This window comes from Notolepis coatsorum (genome assembly GCF_963971535.1).
Source record: "Notolepis coatsorum genome assembly, chromosome: 9".
Taxonomy (NCBI): Eukaryota; Metazoa; Chordata; class Actinopteri; order Aulopiformes; family Paralepididae; genus Notolepis; species Notolepis coatsorum.
Genome location: NC_140173.1, coordinates 95706604 through 95731611, shown reverse-complemented (window position 1 = coordinate 95731611; position 25008 = coordinate 95706604). Strand labels below are relative to the sequence as shown.

Here is a 25008-nt window from a genome sequence, read left to right as displayed (position 1 = left end):
CAAGCCTCGGCAATGGGGGGGGGGGGGTCGGCTGCTGATGGAGGCGCAGTGTTCAGGGTAACAGAGCATGAGGTGAGGCGGACCTTTAAAAAAGTGAATATCAGGAAGGCAGCAGGTCCAGACGGCATCCCCGGCCGCGTCCTAAAAGTCTGTGCCGACCAACTGGCCCCAGTATTCACTGACATATTTAACCTGTCCTTAGAACAGGCTGTCATCCCCACCTGCCTGAAGAAGTCCACTATTATCCCTGTACCCAAAAAATCCAAGCCTGCTTGCCTCAACGACTACCGCCCTGTAGCTCTCACCTCCATAGCCATGAAGTGCTTCGAGAAGCTAGTAAAGGGCTACATCTGCTCCTCCCTCCCCATCAACATGGACCCCCTGCAATTTGCATACCGCCCCAACAGGTCCACGGAGGACGCCATATCCCATGTGCTGCACACAGCAGCATCACACCTGGACAAGAGGCAGGGGAACTATGTGAGAATGCTATTCATCGACTACAGCTCGGCATTCAATACCATAGTCCCCTCCATACTCATAGCCAAGCTCAGGGACCTGGGCTTGGGCTATGACCTCTGCCAGTGGGTCTTGGACTTCCTGACTGGCAGACCCCAGGTGGTGAGAGCAGGCAACTGCACCTCCTCATCCATCACCCTCAACATAGGGCTGTGTTCTGAGTCCCCTCCTCTACTCCCTGTACACACACGACTGTGTGGCTCAGCGGAGTAGCAATACAATCGTCAAATTTGCTGACGACACAGTGGTGGTGGGCCTGATCTCTGCCAACGACGAGAGGGCCTACCTGGAAGAGGTCAAGGTCCTGGCGGGATGGTGCCAGGAAAACAGCCTCTCCCTGAACGTCAGCAAAACAAAGGAGATGATTGTGGACTTCAGGAGGTCGGGGGTCAAGGACTACAGCCCCCTCAGCATCGACGGGGCACCGGTTGAGAGAGTCAACAGCTTTAAGTACCTCGGAGCCTACATATCCGAGGACTTGACATGGACCACACACATTAACAGTGCTGTGAAGAAGGCACGACAACGCCTCTACTTCCTCAGGCGCCTAAGGAAGTTCCAAGTCAGCCAGAAGATCCTTAAGAACTTCTACTCATGTACAATAGAGAGCATCTTGACCGGCAACATCACCTCCTGGTTTGGGAATAGCACTGCACAAGACCAAAGCAGACTACAAAGAGTGACACGTTCAGCCGAACGCACAATTGGAGGGGGGCTCCCCACCCTCCAGAACATTTACTACAAGCGTTGCAAGGGCAAGGCTAAGAGAATCATTAAAGACTCCAGTCACCCGAACAACTGCCTCTTTGAACTGCTGCCGTCAGGCAAGCGATACAGGAGTCTCAAGGCGAGCACAGAAAGACTCAGAAGAAGCTTCTATCCCCAGGCCATCAGGCTGCTAAACGAACAATGAATGAACACTACACAACAACAACCACCAAACGCACATAGCACACACATCCACACGCACACACTCACTTTAAACAAACACACTGTAGCACCCACTCCACACACTTATAGCACACACCCACTTTAAACAAACACACTGTAGCACCCACTCCCCACACTTTATATTTATGGATGAAGGATTGCACTACAACTCGTACAACTTACTGTAAATTGTACCTAAAATTGTACCTCATCCCATTTCTGCTTTGCACTAGATAGTACTGTACATTAGTACACTGCATAGTATTGTGTATTGTATATTATATGGTAACTCAGAACATTGTACATATGTCTATACCGAACACTGACCTCATTTTCTTCTTCTAAATTCATGCTATATTATGTTATTATGTTATTTGATACTATCTTGTCTAGCACAGTCTCTGGAGCGTAACAGTAAGAAGCATTTTGTATGAAAGTATTCTGTACTTCTGTATGACAACTATTAAAGAACTTGAACTTGAACTTGAGGTTCAAATATAACTTCATATTTATTAGTTATTTGTTTCTTTATATCAACATCCATTCTCCAGTCTCCGTGTTAACACACTTCCTGTGTTTACATTTCGAGCGTGACATCATCGACTACGGCAAGCTTACAAGCTCAAAACGCAAACCGTAAACAAAACCCAGACTGAAGTGTGTACACAAACTAGAGGGGGGAGAGGGGGGGGGGGAGTTTGCATCAGATCTCGGCACGGGCGGAACGGAACGAAATAGAAACGAATAGAGTGAGTGAGAAAGGGCCCTTATGTCCTCTCATCTTGTCTCTCATGTTGTCTCTTCTCTCATGTTGTCTCTTCTATTATGTCCTCTCATCTCGTGTCCTCTCTCACCTTGTCTCTTCTCATCTCGTCTCTTCTCATCTTGTCTCTTCTCTTCTCTCATCTTGTCTCTTTTTTTCTTGTGTCCTCTCTCTTCTCTTCTCTCATCTTGTCTCTTCTCTCATCTTGTCTCTTCTCATCTTGTCTCTTCTCTTCTCTTATGAATAGGGTTCTGTTATGTGATATTTAACATTGCGTGTGTGTGTGTGTGTGTGTGTGTGTATAGTGGCGGCATGCACAGAGAGAGACGTAAGTTCCTGCGTTCAGCTTTGAAGGAGCTGGCGACTGTCCTTGCTGACCAACCAGGCCTGCTGGGACCTAAGGTAATACCACCATAACACACCATAATACCACCATAACTCACCATAATACCACCATAACTCACCATAATACCACCATAACTGGTATGAAGGACTGGCCAAGGCGGTTAGTTGAGTGTCGGGGGGGTATGAGTCTGTGACTGATCGTGCTTCTCACCTTGACTAGCTCGTTGTAGAGGGGGTGGGAGGGATTCTCCAGGATAGCAGCCAGCTTCCTTCTCATCCTCCTCTCTGCCACCATCTCTAGTCTGACCAGTTCGACTCCCACCACGGAGCTAGCCTTCCTCACCAGTGTTGTGGAATATTTTTAATCTGTCAAAACAGTCAACTGTAGAAATTCAGATGAGTCAAATTGTATATAAAAAATAGAACATAATTTGTTTCCATGGCCATAGAAAGAATGATCAGTTTATAATCAGACACACGAGCGTCTGACCAGAAAGTGACAAAGAGCTTTGGTTAGACTTACAATAAATACATAGTTTGACATGACGTACATAAGATGACAAATTAATAACAGATCTGACAAGAAGGGTAAACAAAAAATGCCCTAGTGAGAAAATGAAAATAAAAGATGGGTCTAGGGTTTTGTTATGTCTCACACAAGAACTGGAGCCAAGGCCAAATGTCATATATCCTGGCCCTGTGGCTGTTGTTTTAAGAAACACTGTCAGACTGTCACCCTAGTGTCTTGAGCTGTTATACTAGTTGACCATTGTTAACTAGTCAAGGCTGTACAGAGAATATGTATTTAACACAGAGTTTATGGACATGTCCAATACACTGTACAAATTATGTTCAGTTCAGTTATTTTTTATTTCGGGTTTTGGACACATGGTCATTCCATAAATCGCCAAAGTTTTACCAGCTGCTATTGCAGCATTGTCCGAAAAGGGCTAGCGAGAAGCACTAGGCTTGTCGGGCCCTACCCCTGAAGACGTACGTTTTTAATTTATATATTTTTTTATTTACATACATACATACCGGTAGTACATAACATATAACATAACATATAACAATTTACTATTACACCAGCTTGTTCAGTTTGTTGGTGTCCCTCGGGTTGATGTAGCCCCCCCAGCATCCCACGGCATAGAAGAGGACGCTGGCCACTACAGACAGTAGAACGACTGCAGCAGTCTATTGCACACGTTGAAGGATGGATTGTTGGGTTGGGGCAGGGCAAGCTGGTGTCTCCATAGGTAGTGTGCCGTTGGCTGAGGTGGTGGGGTTGGTGTTTGTGGGTGGTGGTGGGCAGGCTACTGCTGTTGGGAGTGGGGTGCCGGTGCTGATGGGTGTAGGGGGAAGGTGTGCTTGGGGGTGGGGAGGGGTGCTGGTGTTGATGGGTGGGGGTGCCGGTGCTGATGGGTGTGGGGGGAAGGTGTGCTTGGGGGTGGGGAGGGGTGCTGGTGTTTATGGGTGGGGGGAGGAGTGTGGAGAGGCTACTCTGGTCAAAGCAGTTTAAAAGCGTGTTAAACTTGCTCCAGGGGGCCTTCCACAGCAGTGCCCTGCCGTTTGAACCCAGTAATCCTCCTGACACCCGCCTACACCTCCCTGGTGTTGTTTGCCTATAGTCTGCCCTCCAGACTGTCTCTGTAGCTGTCCTTGGCTGCCCTTCGCTCTTCTTTTAGCTCCCGTTGGACAGCCCTGGCCTGCTCAGTGTCCCCTGCCACGAAGGCCCTATTTTTCATATTTAGCAGGTGTTTTAATCTTGTTAATCCAGGGTTTATTGTTATAAATGTATACAATTGTTATAATACCACCTTAACACGGCATAATACCACTTCTAACACACCATAATAACACCATATAAAATCAAAATATCACCTTAAGGCACCATAATGCCACCATAACACACCATAATACCACTTTTAACACATCGTAATAACACCATAATGCCACCTTAACATGCCATAATACCAAATGAACACGCTACAATATCACCATATCACACCATAATATCACCACATCACACCATAATACCACATTAACCCTTTGATCGCCGGGGTTAAATTCATAATTTACCATCCCTCGCCAGCCCTATTTAACATGGAGAAGTTCCCCTTCTTTGCAGGGCTATAACTTTTTAAATTGTATTGCTAAATTTACATTACCATGGCCCATTCAAAGTCCTATATCTATTGTTCAGGGTGTAGCAACGTTATACTTTTTCATTCACATATTCATACTAAAATACGGTCTAAAGTATAAGTATGTTTTTATCGTTTTCTGCAGCTTTCTCCAGAACGTGATTTATAGCCCTAAATGCATTATATTGATGATTGTATACAGTTTGATAGCAATCGGCGCGAGATAAAAATGAGAGTCCGCGCTGGCAGGCGAAAAGATGTGACAGGCTGCCTCCTCGTGTGCCGGAGGGAACACGTGATGCAAGGCTTCTATCCTCTCTACAACCGACCAGTGGGGGGCATAGTCGAGCAACGTTCAAGACAGGGGAGGGGAGAATTGGATACACGAAATTGGGATGGGAGAAAAATAGAAAATAAGGGGGGGGGGGGGGGGGGAGTGGATAAAAAAAAAGATTTATTCATCTGTGGCCACAGTGAAAATGATCAGTTTTATAGAGAGACACACACATGTTTACACACAAGCGTCTGACCAGAAAGTGACCAAGAGGTCCGGTCAGACACAGATTAAATATACAATTGAAATTACGTACATTCAGATATGACAAAGGATAACCAAAATATGCCCAGAGGGAGAAATGAATAAACAATCTGCTTGGCTAGGCGGTGTTTATTATTATGTCTCTAACTGGAGTGGGAAAATAACCTTGCTCTCACACTAGAAGAGAAAAGATTGGGTCAAAAGTCATCCTCCCCCCACCTTGGAGTTCTTAAAAAGACAGTCAAATATGTGTCTGCTGTAGTCAGACCAGTCCACTAGTTGGTCACATTAAACTAGTCAAGCTGTACAGAGATTTAACACAGATGGCCATAGACAACATTTCCATAACACAACTTAATACAACATAATACCACTTTTAACACCATAATCCCACCATAACCCACCATAAAACATCATAATATCACTTTAGCGTGCCTCCATTGTTGATCTCTCTCTCTCTCTACAGGCGTTGTTTGTGTTCATGGCGTTGTCGTTCGCCCGTGATGAGATCATCTGGCTCCTGAGACATGCAGACAACATACAGAAGAAAAGCACAGATGACTTCATAGACAAGTACGCACGCACGCACGCACGCACGCACGCATGCACACACACACACACATATTCACATTCACAAGTAACATCTGCCTTCTTATATATTGGTGGGGCTCTAAGGTGTGACTCTACACAACTTGTTTTTGATGAGTGAAGAAACACTTTCATTAAGCTCTTAACTCATTGGACGCCACAGACTTCTCCCTCCCCATCAACCTGGACCCCCTGCAATTTGCATACCGCCCCAACAGGTCCACGGAGGACGCCATAGCCCATGTGCTGCACACAGCAGCATCACACCTGGACAAGAGGCAGGGGAACTATGTGAGAATGCTGTTCATCGACTACAGCTCAGCATTCAATACCATAGTCCCCTCCAAACTCATAGCCAAGCTCAGGGACCTGGGCTTGAACTATGACCTCTGCCAGTGGGTCTTGGACTTCCTGACGGGCAGACCCCAGGTGGTGAGAGCAGGCAACTGCACCTCCTCATCCATCACTCTCAACATAGGGGCCCCCCAGGGCTGTGTTCTGAGTCCCCTTCTCTATACTTCTTGTACACACATGACTGTGTGGCACAGCGGAACAACAACACAATCATCAAATTTGCTGACGACACAGTAGTGGTGGGCCTGATCTCTGCAAATGACGAGAGGGCCTACCTGGAAGAGGTCAAGGTCCTAGCGGGATGGTGTCAAGAGAGGACGCGACCCCGGTCAGACGCCTCTGGTTTTAGCTCCGCAACGATGTACACACTTTTAGCTATTATGTTTGTTTTTTCTACTTTTTTTATTAAAGCAACACTGGCGGGTACGTCATACGACCGCCAGACACTTATGGACCTAAACCCCGGGCTCAAAGAGGAGTTTGGAGACACTTTATGCCTAGAATGGCCAACCGAGATCAAAAGGGAGAACGGCGACAAAGAAAAGAACAAAGGACACGGCAGGAAGAGGCACAGAGGAAGACGAGGAGGTATCGGGCTGTGCCGCCCGTTCCACCTCCCCCGGGAGTTTACCGCGGTCATCATGACCGCCGTATATATACCCCCACAGGCGAATACTGGCAAAGCGCTGGGGGAACTACATGATCACCTAAACAGTCACCAGATCAAACACCCGGACGCGGCGATGATAGTGGCTGGCGATTTCAACCAGGCGAACCTGAAGAAAGTGATGCCGTCCTTTTTTCAGCACATCGCCTGCTCCACCAGAGGGAGGAACACACTCGACCACTGTTATTCCCCGTTCAGAGCCGGCTACAAGGCGGTAGCAGCTCCACCATTAACGGGGTCTTCAAGCTCGAGCGATCACGACTCCATCTTGCTATTCCCCACATACAAGCAAAGATCACGTGACGCCGTCGTGTCACGTGAGACAAAGAAGTGGACTGACGAATCAGAGGCCACGCTCGAGGACGTGTTAGCAGACACGGATTGGGATATGTTCCAAGGCAGCGCCAGTGACGTCAGCGAGCTCGCAGACACAGTGGTGAGCTATATAACAACAATAGCTGATGGTATTGTCCCCACGAAAAAGGTGCAGGTTTTCCCAAACCAGAAACCGTGGGTGGACAGTACTATTAGAGCAGCTCTGAACTCTCGCACCACCGCCTACAACCTGGGCAGAGAGTCAGGAAACATGGAGGAGTATAAGGCTCCAGTCTATACTCTACGCAAGGCTGTTAAACTTGCTAAGAGGACATATGCTGACAAACTGGAGACACAAATGGCACAAAACGACACAAGAGGCTTATGGCGGGGACTGAAGACAATAACTGACTACAAAGTCAGCGCCCCCTCAATGGGGAGCGACGACGCCTCCCTCGCGGACAAGCTCAACTCTTTCTACGCTCGGTTTGGTGTAGACAGTGGCGCTGCTAGCTCTCCGGCTAGTGACGTCACTGCCGCGCCGGCTGTTGTGGAGGGGGGGGGGGGCAACCGCGGGGGGGCGGGGACGCTCTCTCGTTGTCGGAACACAGTGTGAGAAGAGCATTTATGCAGGTGAACACCAGGAAGGCTGCTGGCCCAGATGGTATAACAGGACGCATACTTAAGTCCTGTGCCAACCAGCTAGCCCCAGTGTTCACCGCCATATTTAATCAATCCCTGGCGGAGTCAGTGGTCCCTGCCTGCTTCAAGATGTCTACCATCATCCCTGTACCGAAGAAACCCTCCCCAACATGTCCAAATGACTACAGACCGGTGGCACTCACCTCTGTGGTCATGAAATGTTTCGAGAGGCTGGTCAAGGACCACATTTGTGCCTCCCTCCCCAGTGATATGGACCCTATGCAATTTGCATACAGGACAAACAGGTCCACTGACGATGCGGTCTCCCAGGTACTGCACAGCACCCTCTCTCACCTTGACCGTCAGAAGGGGGGCTATGTGAGACTGTTGTTCATTGACTACAGCTCAGCGTTCAACACCATAGTCCCCACCAGACTGGTGGACAAGCTGATCGAGCTGGGTCTGAGCTCCGCCCTGAGCGCCTGGGTACTGGACTTTCTGAGCGAAAGACCCCAGGCGGTCAGGGTGGGGGGTCAGACCTCCAACACCATCACCCTGAGCATCGGGTCCCCCCAGGGCTGTGTTCTGAGCCCCCTGCTGTACTCACTCTACACACACGATCGTGTGGCCAAGTTCAGCTCCAACTCCATAGTGAAGTTCGCAGACGACACGGTGGTGGTGGGGCTGATCTCGGACAACGACGAGAAGGCCTACCGGGAGGAGGTTGAGGTACTGGAACGCTGGTGCCAGGACAACAGCCTGCTCCTGAACATTGGTAAAACCAAGGAGCTGATCGTGGATTATAGGAGAGGACAGCAGGAGACACACACACCACTGAGGATTAACGGGGCTACCGTGGACAGGGTGAGCAGCTTTAAGTACCTGGGGGTCTACATCTCAGACGATCTGACATGGTCAACACACATAGACACAGTAGTAAAGAAGGCGAAACAGCGCCTCTACCACCTGAGACAGTTAAAGAAGTTCAGAGTATCGGGGAAGATACTCCAGTCCTTCTACTCAGGAGCTGTAGAGAGCATCTTGACCGGAAACATCACTGCCTGGTATGGAAACAGCACGGCACAGGACAAGAAGGCCCTACAGAGAGTGGTGCGCTCAGCCGAGCGTACCACGGGTATTGCACTACCTCCCCTGCAGGTTCTATACAACAAGAGGTGCAAATCCAGAGCCTGCAGAATAATGAAAGACCCCCACCACCCCAATAACAGCCTGTTCCAGCTGCTGAGGTCAGGCAGATGCCTGCGAACCCCAGCTACTAGGACAGAGAGGCTTAGGCTCAGCTTCTTCCCCCAGGCCATCAGAGCCTTGAACAATGAACATTGAGTGCCACAGAACACTGAACTATCCACACACAAGCACACATGAGCACACACACGACACGCATGCTGTGCACTAGCAGCCACTTTAACACTTTAACATGAGCGGGCACACACTCATGCCGCACTCACCCACACTTATTGCCAAAAGGAAAGGCCACTTTAAATTAGTATAGCAACAGTAACAGTGTATTGCACTACCAAAGCTACCTAGCATGTCCTATATGCTCTGTAAATAACTATGTACAGATACCGAGATGTCACACCATGTTACCTGTTACCTGTTATTGCACAATGTTGTTTTTATTGGATTCTATTATATGTTGTACCACTGTATTGCACATCGTTGCGGGCAAGACCACCCGCATTTCATTGTATACTTGTATGCCGTGACAAATAAAACTCTTGACTTGACTTGAACAGCCTCTCCCTGAACGTCAGCAAAACAAAGGAGATGATTGTGGACTTTAGGAGGTCGGGGGTCAGGGACTACAGCCCCCTCAGCATCGACGGGGCACCGGTTGAGAGAGTGAACAGTTTTAAGTACCTCGGAGTCCACATATCCCAGGACTTGACATGGACCACACACATTGACAGTGTTGTGAAGAAGGCACGGCAACGCTTCTACTTCCTCAGGCGCCTAAGGAAGTTCCAAGTCAGTCAGAAGATCCTTAAGAACTTCTACTCATGTACAATAGAGAGCATCCTGACTGGCAATATCACCTCCTGGTTTGGGAATAGCACCGCACAAGACCGTAGCAGACTACAGAGAGTGGCCCGTTCAGCCGAACGCACAATTGGAGGGGGGCTTCCCACTCTCCAGAACATTTACAACAAGCGGTGCATGGGTAAGGCTAAGAGAATTATCAAAGACTCCAGCCACCCAAACAACTGCCTCTTTGAACTGCTGCGGTCAGGCAAGCGATACCGGAGTCTCATGGCAAGCACAGAAAGACTCAGAAGAAGCTTCTATCCCCATGCCATCAGGATGCTCAACGAACAATAACACTATGTAACAACCATCAAATGCACTCACAGCACACACATCCACACGCACACACTCACTTTAAACAAACAACTCACTGCAGCACCCACTTTACACACTTTAGAACACCTAAACACACTTTATATTTATTGGTAAATAATTTCCACTACAACCCATACCTCATTACACCTTACTGTAAATTGTACCTAAATTGTACCTCATCCCATTTCTCCTTTGCACTATATAGTATATTAGTATATTGTATAGTATATTGTATGGTAACTCAGTTACTTCTACTCTGCATTGAACATTGTACATACTGAACACTTGTGTCTACGTACGTGACTTATTTTATTTTATACTTATCTATTTTTGTCTAGCACAGTCTCTGGAGCGTAACAGAAAGAAGCATTTTGTATAAAAGTATTCTGTACTTCTGTATGACAACTAATAAAGAAACTTGAAACTTGAACTTGAGCATCGTTTGTTCTTACCACGCCAACGCCTTAAAAGATAGGAATAAGTGGCAGTGTTTGCAGGGCTATATATTAAATATTATGGCTATGGATACAATACTATGGCCCATTTGACATCAACTATCTATCGTTCAATATGTGAAAAAGAATAAATTTTTTCATCTATACGTTTGCATGTTATACCGTGGTGAATATAAGTATAGTTTTAGAGTGATCCTGTCTAATCCCAGAAAACGATGATATGCAGCAAAACGTGAATTTCACTAAAAGCGTTGGCGTTTCTCGCCTGGACACGCTACTATTTCCAAATCAAATGTATATAATAGATATTATGTCTCATCATGAATGCATGAAAGGGGGGGGGGGGGGTAGTTTTTTTATGCTTTGATCGTCACCAATGGCATACGTTGTGGAGTAACGTTACACACACACGTTGCGATCGAGGTGAAATCATGGTTGGATCAAAGCAGGATTGATATAATTTAGTCCTTACCTTCACTAGGAGGTACCCCAAAAAGAATATTCCAATAGTCTGATCGCGAGTCCCAGTATTGGTGTCCATCGTGTCGCCAACATAATCCACCACAACAGATGCATCAGGGGCATTTGACGCTTCTCAATGCGATCGGGATAGCCGCTCGACTCGCCTGACAAAGAAAACTGCGCCCGGAGACATTTCAACGTTGCACAGGCCAAGATATAAGGTTTCAACGGGTGCTCGATACTGCCACCTGGGAGGATGCAACCGTTATTGCACTTTGGCATTCTCAGGATGATTCCCCATTTTAACCCTGAGTCCGTGTGCCTGTAATGAATAGAAAGAAATAATGATGAAAACCCGACTATACTCGGGTTTTCGGGGGTCCTAGCGCTCAACGCATGGCGAGATAACCCGACTATCCTCGGGTCTGGCACTGATTGAGTTAAGCCCGATCTGTCCGGTACCAGTACAAGATTTATTTCATGTCATAAATAGATCAATATTTATGTTAAGTATTAAGTAATGTTGCGTTTCTTTTTCAAATATAGCCATGAGTAAAGGACCCTAACCCCATCAAAACAGAAGTCAAAGTGTATATTTTCAGCACTACGTTTGTTTAGCAATGATTTTAAGTGTTATTAGCTAAATATGAGCTTATAAAAATCTCTGCACATTGCACCGGAAAATGGATGATTTAGACACGAGAAGAAGAAGCACTCATGAAATCGTTGTAGTTTTAAGAAAGAGACCCAGGGCTTTCGATGGACGTCGAAATCTCATAAAACTAGACTACCCAGCTCACACCAGCCACAGTCGAAGCTGCAGCCGCTTGATGTGGAAAAAAATATTGACGTGAAGATCGTGATTATATCTCACGGGTCGAACAAACCTGAACGTTATTGCCATAAAATACAACGTATATTGTTTCTTTACCTTTTTTTTATTTTTTTTTTATTTATCCAGGAATGTCCCATTGAGATACAAGATCTCTTCTTCCAGGGAGTCCTGACCAACACGGCACACAACAAGTTTCAACATAAAACAGGGCATTAAACAAAAAACATACAATTCAAATATAAATACAGAAGGCCATTTGTGCAGTGGCAAGGAGCATAATCACATCAGCAATAGCATCAGGTAAAACAGTTACATTCTTCATGAAGGGCTAATCGTAGCATACCTTTAAAAGCATTTACAGTAGGAAGTGCCTCTAGACAAAGTTTTACTTGCAGCGTATTCCATAAAAAGGGAGCATAGTGGGAGAATGCAGCTTTACCAAGCTCTGACTGCATCAAAGGAACATTTAAAAGCATCCCATTTGCTGCTCGTCTGGTATTAAAAAAGCAAGTATAAAAGGACAGAAGTCTGGAGATATATAGGGGCAGCTTACCTAGCAATGACTTAAGGATAAAAATCAACATGTGTGATTGTCTTCTTTGGTACAGAGAGGACCATCCTAAGGACTGATACAAAGTGCAGTGGTGGGTGCGAGAGCCTGCACCCGTTACAAAACGTATGGCAGTATGGTACGCAGAATCCAGCTTTTTAAGCAGGGAGGAAGGAGCATGCATATAGATCACATCGCCATAGTCTAAGACAGACCGAAACTCTGCACAATTCTCTTCCTGGCTTCAGACGGGAAACATTTCTTTAACCGGAAGAAAAAGCCCAGTTTAGGTCTAAGTTTTCTCAGTAGGTTCCCAATATGAACATCAAAGGCCATCTTTTCATCAATCCATATGCCCAGATATTTATAGGATGCTACTTTGTCAAGGCATGTCCCTTCCAGGGCGGCTAAGTGGCGCAGTGGGCAAGGCGCTCGCCACTAATGCAGGAGATGCTGGGTTCGAGCCCAGCTCTCGGCATTGCTACCAGCTTGGCTGGTCGTTCATACTAATACAATTGGCAGTATTAGGGTGTGGGAAGCTGGTGGGTGGGGATCGGATGTTGTGGACAGCGACTCCTACAGGTCGGTTGGTGCGCCTGCGCAGCAGAATCAGGAAGCAACGAGGGCGGCGTGTCCCTCCCACGCAGACCCTCGCCGCTGAGAGATTGCGCTGTTCAGGTGAAAAGATGCGACAGCTGCCTCCTCGTGATGCAAGGCTTGGTCCACATTGCTGCCGACCTGTTGGAGGCATGGCCTAACAGCGTTCGAGACAGGGGAGGGTAGAATTGGACAATACAAAATGGGGATGGGAGAAAAATTGAAAAATGGGAGAAAAAGTAGATAAAAAAAGGGCATGTCCCTTCCAGTGTCAGAATCGGAGGGACAGCTGTATTAGCTCTGTGAACGAAAAGGAAAAAAAGAGAAAAACCACGTCGCAATCCCATCAAAAATGGCGGAACTATGGACATTATACAAAAGTAACTGTACTTACCAGGGTTCGAAATTAACGGGGGCTTGGGGCAAAATGCCCTCGAAAATTGACCAAATGCCCTCGAAATTCAGTTAAGGGGGGCAAAAAAAGCCCCCGACAGTTTACTAATTATATATATAATTATATATATGCTCTACAGTGCGAGCATTTCCCTCGTATTGCCCCTAATAATATGTGTGTGCAAACCGGAAAAATCATTTACTTGCAGTGTGCGAGACAGATGAGTGATTGTGAAGATTACAAAACAGCTCCGCTGTTAATAGTTCAGATTGAAACTGGACTGAAATTCAGTTTTTGGGTGGAATGTTTGTTCCAAGGAGGAGGGAGGCGGGGCCCGCTGCGTGTTACAGGCACTTGAGAGGTGCTGCGAACACAGAGAGAGCGCTCTGCTCTCATCAAGCATTACACTGCTATCTTAACGTTAGCAAGCTAAGCATCTGCATAGCGCGACCTGTGTAACGTTAAGTAACTTGTGTTCGGCGGGGAAAGACCATTCCATTTGTAACACAACTCCAAAAGAATAACATCCAAATCCGATCCCGATGCGCATTTCCTTCATTCCACAGCGCTGAGCGCGCAACGTATTTCATTGATCGATCTGGCCAGAGCCTATACTCACAAACGTTGCGTGTGTGAGGTTTTTCATCAATTTGAAACAAGCCTCTTGACTGTTGGAATTAGGGATGTTAAAAATAAAATATCTAATAATATTATTCAATATTAGACATTCATTGATCCAGAGGCAACCGGTTATTATATCAAGACAACAACACAACTTGCCCTCACTCAGGGACAATAATATTTAATCTATTTAGATAGAGTATGTATGTATTATTTACAGATAATTGAAGGTACCTCAAAACATGAAACCAAGCCATGATGTCACACATCGTGTGCGTGTGTGTGTGTTACTTGAACAATTGTCACTGTGCTCCTAAATTTCTGTGTGCTCCTAAATTTGTATTTAGATTTTATTTATTAACATTTTATTTAGGAGCACATGTGCTCCTTGGGAAAAAGGTTAGCGTAGAGCCCTATATATGGAGACATTAACATTACGTTATCAAACATAGGGACGAAGACTGTAAAAAAAAGTGTCAACAATGTTTTATAATCTTTATGTTAATTTTCATTATAAAAATGTTGTGCCCCCGAAATACAAAAAAAGCCCCGAAAAGCAATTAAGGGGGGCAAAAAAAGCCCTTGAAAAAAAATGTTAATTTCTAACCCTGGTACTTACAGTAGATTTCATTCATGGTCTTTGCTGCCATGTAACGGGCGCCTGGTGGTACTAAATCCAGATTTAAGTCTGCCATTGGAAAGAGGAGATTTGGTAGGCATGGTAAAAGCTATACAATCTATACACCATCAATGTGTACACCTGCTGTTAACCTCAAAGCTATCAAGTTCCAGCCAAATCAGATCTCCTCTCATGAAGTCCAACAAATAAAATTAGATCACTGAACAATAAAACATTTTTAGTAAATGATCCGATTAAAGAAAATAACTTGGACTGCATCTGCTTAGTAGAGACATGGCTCAATAACGACACAGCTCAAGTTTCAAGTTTCAAGTTTCTTTAATAGTTGTCATACAGAAGTACAGAATACTTTTGTACAAAATGCTTCTTACTGTTGCGCTCCAGAGACTGTGCATGACAAGATAAGTATGAAATAAAGACATAGTAAAAATTAGAAGTAAAAAAAGAGGTCACAGTGTTCAGTTTAGACATATGTACAATGTTCGTAGACGTAGTTACCATACAATATACAATACTGTGCAGTGTACTAATATACAATACTATATAGTGCAAGGCATAAATGGACGAGGTGCAGTTTAGGTACAATTCACAGTAGGTGTACGAGTTGTAGTGCAAATCCTTTATCAATAAATATAAAGTGTAAGTGTGTTTGTGTGATCTAAAGTGTGGAGAGTGGGTGCTGCAGTGTGTTGTTTGTTTGAGTGAGTGTGTGCGTGTGTGTGCTGTGTGCATTTGATGGTTGTTGCATAGTGATTATTGTTCGTTTAGCGATTATTGTTCGTTTAGCAGCCTGATGGCCTGGGGATAGAAGCTCCTTCTGAGTCTTTCTGTGCTCGCCATAAGACTCCGGTATCGCTTGCCTGACGGCAGCAGTTCAAAGAGGCAGTTGTTCGGGTGGCTCGAGTCCTTAATAATTCTCTTAGCCTTCCCCTTGCACCGCTTGTTGTAAATGTTCTGGAGGGTGGGAAGCCCCCCTCTAATTGTGCGTTCGGCTGAACGTGTCACTCTTTGTAGTCTGCTACGGTCTTGTGCAGTGCTATTCCCAAACCAGGAGGTGATGTTGCCGGTCAGGATGCTCTCTATTGTACATGAGTAGAAGTTCCTAAGGATCTTCTGACTGACTTGGAACTTCCTTAGGCGCCTGAGGAAGTAGAGGCGTTGTCGTGCCTTCTTCACAACACTGTCAATGTGTGTGGTCCATGTCAAGTCCTCGGATATGTGGGCTCCGAGGTACTTGAAACTGTTCACTCTCTCAACTGGTGCCCCGTCGATGCTGAGGGGGCTGTAGTCCTTGACCCCGACCTCCTGAAGTCCACAATCATCTCTTTTGTTTTGCTGACGTTCAGGGAGAGGCAGTTCTCCTGACACCACTGTGACAGGTTCTCTACCTCTTCCAGGTAGGCCCTTTCGTCGTTGGCAGAGATCAGGCCCACCACTACTGTGTCATCAGCAAATTTGATGATGGTGTTGTTGTTCCGCTGTGCTACGCAGTCATGTGTGTACAGGGAGTAGAGGAGGGGGCTCAGAACACAGCCCTGGGGGGCCCCTATGTTGAGCGTGATGGATGAGGAGGTGCAGTTGCCGGCTCTTACCACCTGGGGTCTGCCCGTCAGGAAGTCCAGGACCCACTGGCACAGGTCATAGTTCAAGCCCAGGTCCCTGAGCTTGGCTATGAGTTTGGAGGGGACTATGGTATTGAATGCTGAGCTGTAGTCGATGAACAGCATTCTCACATAGTTCCCCTGCCTCTTGTCCAGATGTGATGCTGCTGTGTGCAGCACATGGGCTATGGCGTCCTCCGTGGACCTGTTGGGGCGATATGCAAATTGCAGAGGGTCCAGGTTGATGGGGAGGGAGGAACAGATGTAGCCCTTCACTAGCTTCTCAAAGCACTTCATGGCTATGGAGGTGAGGGCTACAGGGCGGTAGTCGTTGAGGCAAGCGGGCGTAGATTTTCTGGGTACAGGGATGATGGTGGACTTCTTCAGACAGGTGGGGATGACGGCCTGTTCCAAGGACAGGTTGAAGATGTCAGTGAATACCGGGGCCAGTTGGTCGGCACAGACTTTTAGGACGCGGCCGGGGATGCCGTCCGGTCCTGCTGCCTTCCTGATATCCACTTTTTTAAAGATCCGTCTCACCTCATGCTCTGTTACCCTGAACACTGAGTCTCCATCAGCAGACCCCCCCCCCCCCCATTGCCGTGGTTTGTAGGCTGGTGTTGTTATTCACAGCCTCAAACCTCGCATAGAAGGAGTTGAGATCATTTGCTAAGGAGATGTCACTGTTCAGTTTGAGGGGGGTTCCTTTGTAGTCTGTCATTGTAACGACACAGCTACATCAATAATGATAGAGACCTGCCCACCAGACTATAGTTTTCATCAAATACCCAGAAAAAACAGAAGAGGAGGAGGGGTTGCAGCAATTTTCTCCTCAAAACTCTTGTTTAGAATCACAGAACTAGGTGAGTTCATGTCTATGGAATATCTTGCCATTGAACTCCAAACAGAATCAACCATTATAGTCACAATATACCGCCCGCCTAGACACTCACCAATATTTATACAGGAGTTCTCTGAACTGATTTCACTATGTGTTACCGGATACGACAAGGTGATCCTAAATGGAGACTTGAACATTCATTTTAATAAGAAAACAGACTCCAAAACTATAGAGCTCAAAAATCGACTGGATAGCTTTGATCTAACACAGCATATAACAAATGCAACTCACCGGCTTGGAAATACATTAGACTTAGTCATAACAACAACTGGGCTAAGCATAAAACATTTCTCAATAACTGAATTACCCCTCTCCGACCATCACTGTATATTCTTTGATAGTCAAATAACCCTTACTAAAACGAAAAAATAAATCATAGTTCAAAAGAATTTGCAGATATAACTATCATTAAGGCACAGCAAGGACTTGTTACAGACTCTAAAAAAATCAACGAGACATTCAAAGAGTTCTACTCCAACTTGTACAAATCAGAAATGGCCTTCGATCAAAACAAAATGGACATATATCTTAATCAAATTAACCTTCCTAAACTATCAGAGGATGACGCTAAACAGTTAGAAACACCCATCACACTAGATGAACTTAGGGAGGCCATATCTGAAATGCAAAGTGGTAGGGCTCCTGGAAGAGACTGTATCCCACCAGAAATGTACCTCTCATGTTGGGATGTAATTGGACCCCTATTACTTAATATGATTCTATATTCAATCAAGGAGGGGAACTTCCATAAGAACGACAATATTGCACTCATAACAGTCCTCCTTAAAAAAGACAAAGACCCCACCGATTGCGGTAGTTATAGACCCTTAAGCCTCCTCGGAACCGATATCAAGCTGTACTCCAAGGTATTAGCCATCAGACTTCAAAAGCATATGACGTCTTTAGTTCATCCTGACCAGACTGGCTTCATAAGAGGCCGCTTGATCACGGATAATATAAGACGGTTACTACATGTGCTAGATGCCAGCAAGGATGACACCACACCTAAGGCGATGCTGTCCCTGGATGCGATGAAAGCCTTTGATAGGTTGGAATGGTCTTATCTATGGGCAGTATTAGAAAGGATGGGGTTAGGAAAAGGATTCATTGATATGATTAAAGTATTATACAAAGACCCATCGGCCATGATTACAACAGGTATAATCACCTCCGAAATCTTTACGGTATCGCGCTCTTCCAGACAGGGTTCCCCTCTTAGTCCCGGACTATTCGCTTTATCATTCGAGCCTTTAGCACAATATATAAGACAATCCCAATCCATAGAACCAATCGCAATTAAGGGCACACAACATCATATTAGTTTATATGCGGACGATGTAATATTGTTCATGCAAAACCCTAACTCCTCAATGCCTCATCTTCTCAAGTTGATTGATGACTTTGGCAATCTATCGGGATTTAGGATAAATTGGCCAAAGTCGGCTTTCCTTCCACTTAATGCCCCTGCAAAGAATATACTCCTTCCAGAAGAAATATCAATGGTTAAACACTTCAGATGTTTAGGAATTGAGGTATTCCCTACTATAAGCCAAACGGTGAAGTACAATTACACAAAAATCCAAGATAAGATCAAATATGACTTTGACAGGTGGTCCAAACTTAAAAACTCAGTACAGGCACGAGTATCAATAGTTAAGATGGATGTTTTACCTAGAATCAACTTCATTAGCTCAATGTTACCGTTACCCCCTCCTGATGGTTACTGGAAAAAATTACACTCCACCGCATATAAATTTATTTGGAATAACAAACCTCCACGAATAAAGAGATCCACCGCACAGAGAAACAAAGCCGACAGAGGTTTGGCATTTCCAGACTTTTACCACTATTTTAAAGCGTACTCTTTAAGACCACTGACAACCTGGTTTGACTCCCAAGCATCTGTATCCTGGAGAAACTTAGAAGAAAATATATGTTTAGGAATTGAGGTATTCAATAACAATGCACTCCTTATTGGAAAACAACCTATAAGATACCCCAAATGGGAAAAGCAGGGCATACACACATTGGGAGATGTTTTCAACAAACAGGGTTTTTGTAGCTATCAAGATATACATAAAAAATTTAACCTCACCAGTTCCACATATTATTTTTACGCACAGTTATTGTATTGTTTGAAGGCTCATGGAGTCCCATTAAGGATACCAATTGAGCACCACAGATACCACAAATTATTTTATGAAAGAGAGACATCGAGAGGATTCGTATCTGATTTTTATCATCACTTACTAACGTCTTCGTATGGAATCCTCCCCCTAGACTCAGTCTGGAGGAGCGATATACCAGACTTGGAAATAGATTTTGATTGGCAAGAAGTCTGGGCAAACGTTCGAATTGCGTCACGTAACCCGGACCATCAACAAATTAATCTTAATTATATTCATAGGACATACCTGACTCCTATAAGATTGAACAGAATGGGACTTAAACAAGACTCCCTATGTCCCTTATGTACAAATGGGGATGAGGGTACATTCATGCACATGTATTGGGATTGCCCACCGGTTAAGATATTTTGGAAAGAAGTGTCCCAGCTATTATCAGTATTCTTATCTCTGAACATACCTGTACATCCCTCTGTATTGCTGTTGAATGATGTATTTCAGTTTGCAGCCCCTATACAGCTAAAGAGACTAGTTTTATCCAGTCTCACAGCTGCTAAAAAGCTGATAGCATCACGATGGATTCAACCGGAAAAAATGTGCCGGAACGTATGGGTTCTTACCTATCTCGATGTGATTTATCTAGAAATATCTACAGCAAGAATTTTAGGTGTCAGTGAAACCAACATTGCAATCTGGTTAGAAGTGGTGGAGAGAATAAAAGCTAGCATATGAAGTGTAGTGCCTGGTTAGAAACGAAAGAAAATGGATGGATTATCCAAGTGGGGGTCCGGGGGGGGGTGAGCGAGCAAGAGCATATGTATGTAGGGTATTAGATAGCAAGTATTAGGTATATATCTCGTAAACTATATTTATAATGATTCAAATGGTGATTTCATTGGATGTTTACTGTTAATGCTTGTGAGTCTAATTTGTTATGTTTATGTTTATGTTTAAAAAAAAAAAAAAATCATAGTTCAAAAGAGGCTCCTAAACGACAAGGCTGAATCAAAGTTCATTAATCTTATCAGACTACATGAACCACACAATCATGACAGCTCTCTAAATTAAATTGTAGAAAGAACCAGAGCCTCCCCCTGGTTGAACTATAATGCGGTCAACAAAGAAAAAAGGAAATGTCGTGCAGCTGAGCGAAAATGGAGAAAAACAAAAAAACACCATCTGCTGTGATATATACAAAGATTCTTTAACTGCTTATAATAAAACCATCCGATTAGCAAGGAAAGACTACTTCTCTAAAATCATTACAGAAAATGCTGGAAACTCCAGAATCCATTTTTCCACTATTAATCTACTACTCAACACTACCCCTACACCTCCTCAGTCATCAACGGTTAAGTGTGAAGAACTTGCACTATTCTTTAACAACAAAATAACATTGATCAGGGCCAGCATTACTCATGATGGAAATAAAGCTGATTACAGCAAACCGCGCAATGTAACCATGAGAAGATTCACATGCATCACATTAGATGTACTCTGCAAAACTGTCTCAGAATGTAACTGCTCCACCTCATACATTGATCCTATACCTACAGCTTTCTTCAAACGGGTGTTTAATAGTGTTTCAAGCCCTGTGCTAGATATCATCAACACTTTCCTTTAAAACAGCAGTTGTAAAGCCATTACTAAAAAAACCTAACTTGGATAGTAAAGTAATGGCAAACTATCAACCAATATCTAACCTACCATTCATTAGTAAAGTACTTGAAAAGATAGTTTCAGTTCAAATTAATTCTTTTCTTGAAGAAAACAACATCTTAGAAGAATTTCAGTCGGGATTCAGAAAATATCATAGCACTGAAACTGCCCTCACCAAAATAATCAGTGACCTCAGACTAAACTCTGACGAGAATAAGGTCTCCATCCTTATCCTGTTAGATCTCAGTGCAGCATTTGATACAATCGATCACGATATTCTAATCGATCATCTTGAAAACCTTGTCGGTTTCTCAGAACATGTGCTAAGCTGGTTTAAAACATACATCAGAGGGAGGAAATTCTATGTTAAACTAGGAGGCCACATGTCTGAGATATTATGACAACAACTATGGAGTTGCACAAGGGAGTTGCTTAGGTCCTTTACTCTTCTCCCTTTACATGTTACCGCTGGGTGATATCATCAGAGAACATAATGTAGGTTTCCATAGCTATGCGGATGATACACAACTACATATCTGCTGAACCAAATGATACACCTATTAACTCCATTACAGACTGCTTATTGGCAATAAATAAATGGATGAGTAGGAACTTCCTGAAACTAAACGAGAACAAAACTGAAATTCTAATTATCGGCCCCAAAACAAAAAAAGAAACGTTAATAAGAACCTGGGAGGACTAACCCCTTGGATCAAATCTGAGGTCACATATCTCAAGGTTATCGTAGATTCAGAACTGAACTTCAATTATCATATTAACAAAGTGACGAAAACATTGTTCTTCAATCTCAGAGATATAGCAAAAGTACGATTTTTTTTTTTTTTTTTTTTTTTTTTTTTTTTTTTTTTTTGTATTGATCTTTTTCCCCCTCCTTTTTCCTCCGATTTTCTCCCATCCCAATGTTAGTCGTTATGCCAATTCCCAATCCCCTTCCTGGTCGCTGCGCACTTACCCCCCACAGTCGGTCTGGGAGAGTGGAGGCTACCACGTGCTTCCTCCGACACACGTCCAGCCAATCAACCGCTTCTTTTCACCTGGCAGCGCGGATTCTCACTGAGAGGGCGTAGCATGTGGAAGGATCACACTATCCCACTTAGATCCTATCCGCGCTTAGCAGGCGCCCCGACCGAACTGTAGGAGTCGCTGTTTACAACGACCCGGACCCACCCCGCCAGCTTCTCCCACCCTCTAATACTGCCAATTGTATTAGTGTGAACGGCCAGCCAAGCTGGTGACAACCCCGGAGCTGTGAGCTGGATTCGAACAGGCGAATCCAGCCGCTCCGGGGTTGGTGACGAATGCAATCTCCGTTACACCACCTGACCGCCCAGAGTACGGCCATTTATCAATCAAAACGATGCTGAGAAGCTAATTCATGCATTCATATCTAGCTGGTTAGACTACTGTAATGCACTTTTCACAGGTCTCCCTAAGAAAACCACAGAGAGGCTTCAGCTAATCCAAAACTCTGCAGCCCGACTGCTAATGAGAACCAAAAGGAGAGAGCACATTAGTCCAGTCTTGGCTGCTTTACACTGGCTTCCTGTACCATTTAGAATTGACTTTAAGGTCATTCTCCTTGCATACAAAGCTCTAAATGGACAGGGACCTAGCTCCATCGCCAACACTCTAACAAATTACAGGCCAGCAAGAACACTGCGATCATCAGCTGCTGGACTACTAGAGGCTCCCAGAAACAGTCAAAAGAGGATCGGTAATGCAGCCTTTATCAACTATGCACCAAAACTATGGAACAAACTACCCCAAAACATCAGGGAAGCCAACTCGCTAGACATCTTCAAAAGACAGCTTAAAACCCATCTCTTTGCTCAGGCATTTCAATGAAACATCAGGGATATCCTGGCACAAATTGTACTTTACCTGCACTATTCTTACCCTACCTACTTTTATACACTTCCTATCAAATTCATGTCGGTTCTATGCGAATTTTATCTCACTACCTCCTATGCACTGTAATTTTAAGAGCACTGCTCTGTTGTAATTCAAAACTGAACTTTGTAAAGAAACTCAAAGTTAAGAGCGATGCACTATTAAGTTGTGAGCGACGCACTGCTCTGCTAAATTATAAAGTAATTTAGAACTCTACCTTGTAAACATTTACATTTACATTTAGTCATTTAGCTGACGCTTTTATCCAAAGCGACTTACAAGTTCTGTACGACAAGACAGCAAGAAGGGTACAGCTCTATCAGCTGAGTAACAATGTTCATCAAAGTGTTGCGTGTTACAGTGTAGGTTAGTTTATTAGGACAAGTGCATGACAGTAAGGTTAGTCAGGGTTAGATTTTTATTTTTTATTTTTTTTTAATCATTTCACATAATGGTTGAAGAAGTGAGTCTTTAGTCGACGGCGAAAGATTGGACGGGATTCGGCTGTCCTAACTGGGATGGGTAGTTCATTCCACCATTGTGGGGCAAGGACTGAGAATAGGCGGCTTCTCTTTGATGACCCTCCGGGAGCTTGGATAGGAGTAGGTCTGAGGCGGCCAGAAGATGCAGAGCGTAGGGGTCTTGAGGGTGTGTAGTTAGAGACCATTGACCGGAGGTAGGCGGGAGCAGTTCCCTTTGCCGCACGGTATGCTAGGTCGAGGGCCTTGAAGCGGATACGTGCAGCAATGGGGAGCCAGTGCAGGTCCCTAAGAAGTGGGGTGACATGGGCCGACTTCGGTAGGTTTGAGATCAGGCGGGCCGCTGCGTTTTGAATGAGTTGAAGAGGCTTGGTGGCAGTGGCCGGGAGGCCAGCTAGCAGTGCGTTGCAGTAGTCGAGGCGGGAGATGACTGTTGATTGGACGAGGAGTTGGGTGGCTTCTTTTGTCAGGAAGGGGCGTATCCTTCTGACGTTGCTCAGGAGGAATCTGCAGGTTCTGGTTGTCGCTGCGATGTGAGCAGAGAAGTTCAACTGGTCGTCGAGGACAACACCAAGGTTCTTGGCGGTCGGGGACGCGGTCACAGCTGCATTCTCGACTGTGATGGAGAGGTCGGTCAGGGGGGAGGATTTGGCCGGCAGGTGGAGCAATTCTGTTTTGCTTAGGTTCAGTTTGAGGTGGTTGGTCGTCATCCAGGCGGAGATGTCGGACAGACAGGCCGAGATCCGCTCAGAGACGTGGATATCTGAGGGAGGGAAGGAGAGGAAGAGTTGAGTATCATCGGCATAACAATGATATGAGAAGCCATGAGACGTGATAATGTTACCCAGTGATTTAGTGTAGAGGGAGAAGAGAAGGGGTCCTAGGACCGAGCCCTGGGGGACACCCGTCCGGAGGGGGCGGCATGTAGTCGGACGGTTCGATGTTACCAGTGTCAGGGTCTCGGCTTCTGTAATGGGAGAGAAAGATGACAGAGTGAAGGATGAGGTTCTCGATTCAGCGTTTGGAATGGGTGGGGGTTGGGAGAAGGAGCTGCGGATGTTCTCCACTTTTTCCTCAAAGAAGATCGCAAAGTCTTCGGCAGAAAAAGATGAGGGAGGAGGGGTGGGGGGGGGGAGTGAGGAGGGAGGACATGGTAGCATGCAGTTTGCGAAGATTCTTGGCAGAGGCCTCGATCCTATGGTGAAAGAAAGAAGCTTTGGCATTAGTAATGGTTTTGGAGAATGTTAACAAGAGGTTGTGATATGTGTCGATGTCAGCAGTGAGGCGTGACTTTCTATACTTCCTCTCAGCCGCTCTCAGGACCTGTCTTTGTTCTCTCACTGCATCCGTCAGCCATGGACTGGGTGGGGAACGGCGGCCAGGTTTCTCAACAAGGGGACAGAGCTTGTCAAAGGAGGTTGCAAGGGCTGAGAGGAGGGTGGAGGTTGCCATCTCTGTGGGGAGAGCAGAGAAGGTGTCACTCAAAGGTAGAGCGGATATTATGTCAGAGGAGAGGGTGGAGGGGGATAGGGAGGCCAGGTTACGTCTGAGTGAGACGGTTTGAGTTGGGGTGAAGACCTTTCGGTTAAGCATGAGAGTTAGTGAGAA

The 25008-nt window shown here is 45.2% G+C and overlaps 1 protein-coding gene across 4 annotated transcripts in view; it reads left to right on the top strand.

The window, feature by feature from the left end:
- nckap1 (NCK-associated protein 1) overlaps nucleotides 1–25008 on the top strand; it is a 115632-nt gene that overhangs the window by 66820 nt on the left and 23804 nt on the right. For all 4 annotated transcript variants that reach the window (XM_084322268.1, XM_084322267.1, XM_084322266.1 and 1 more), the window contains 2 exons: nucleotides 2518–2614; nucleotides 5706–5812. In XM_084322268.1, the coding sequence (XP_084178394.1) occupies nucleotides 2518–2614; nucleotides 5706–5812 (204 nt within the window). The remainder of the gene's footprint in view (nucleotides 1–2517; nucleotides 2615–5705; nucleotides 5813–25008) is intronic.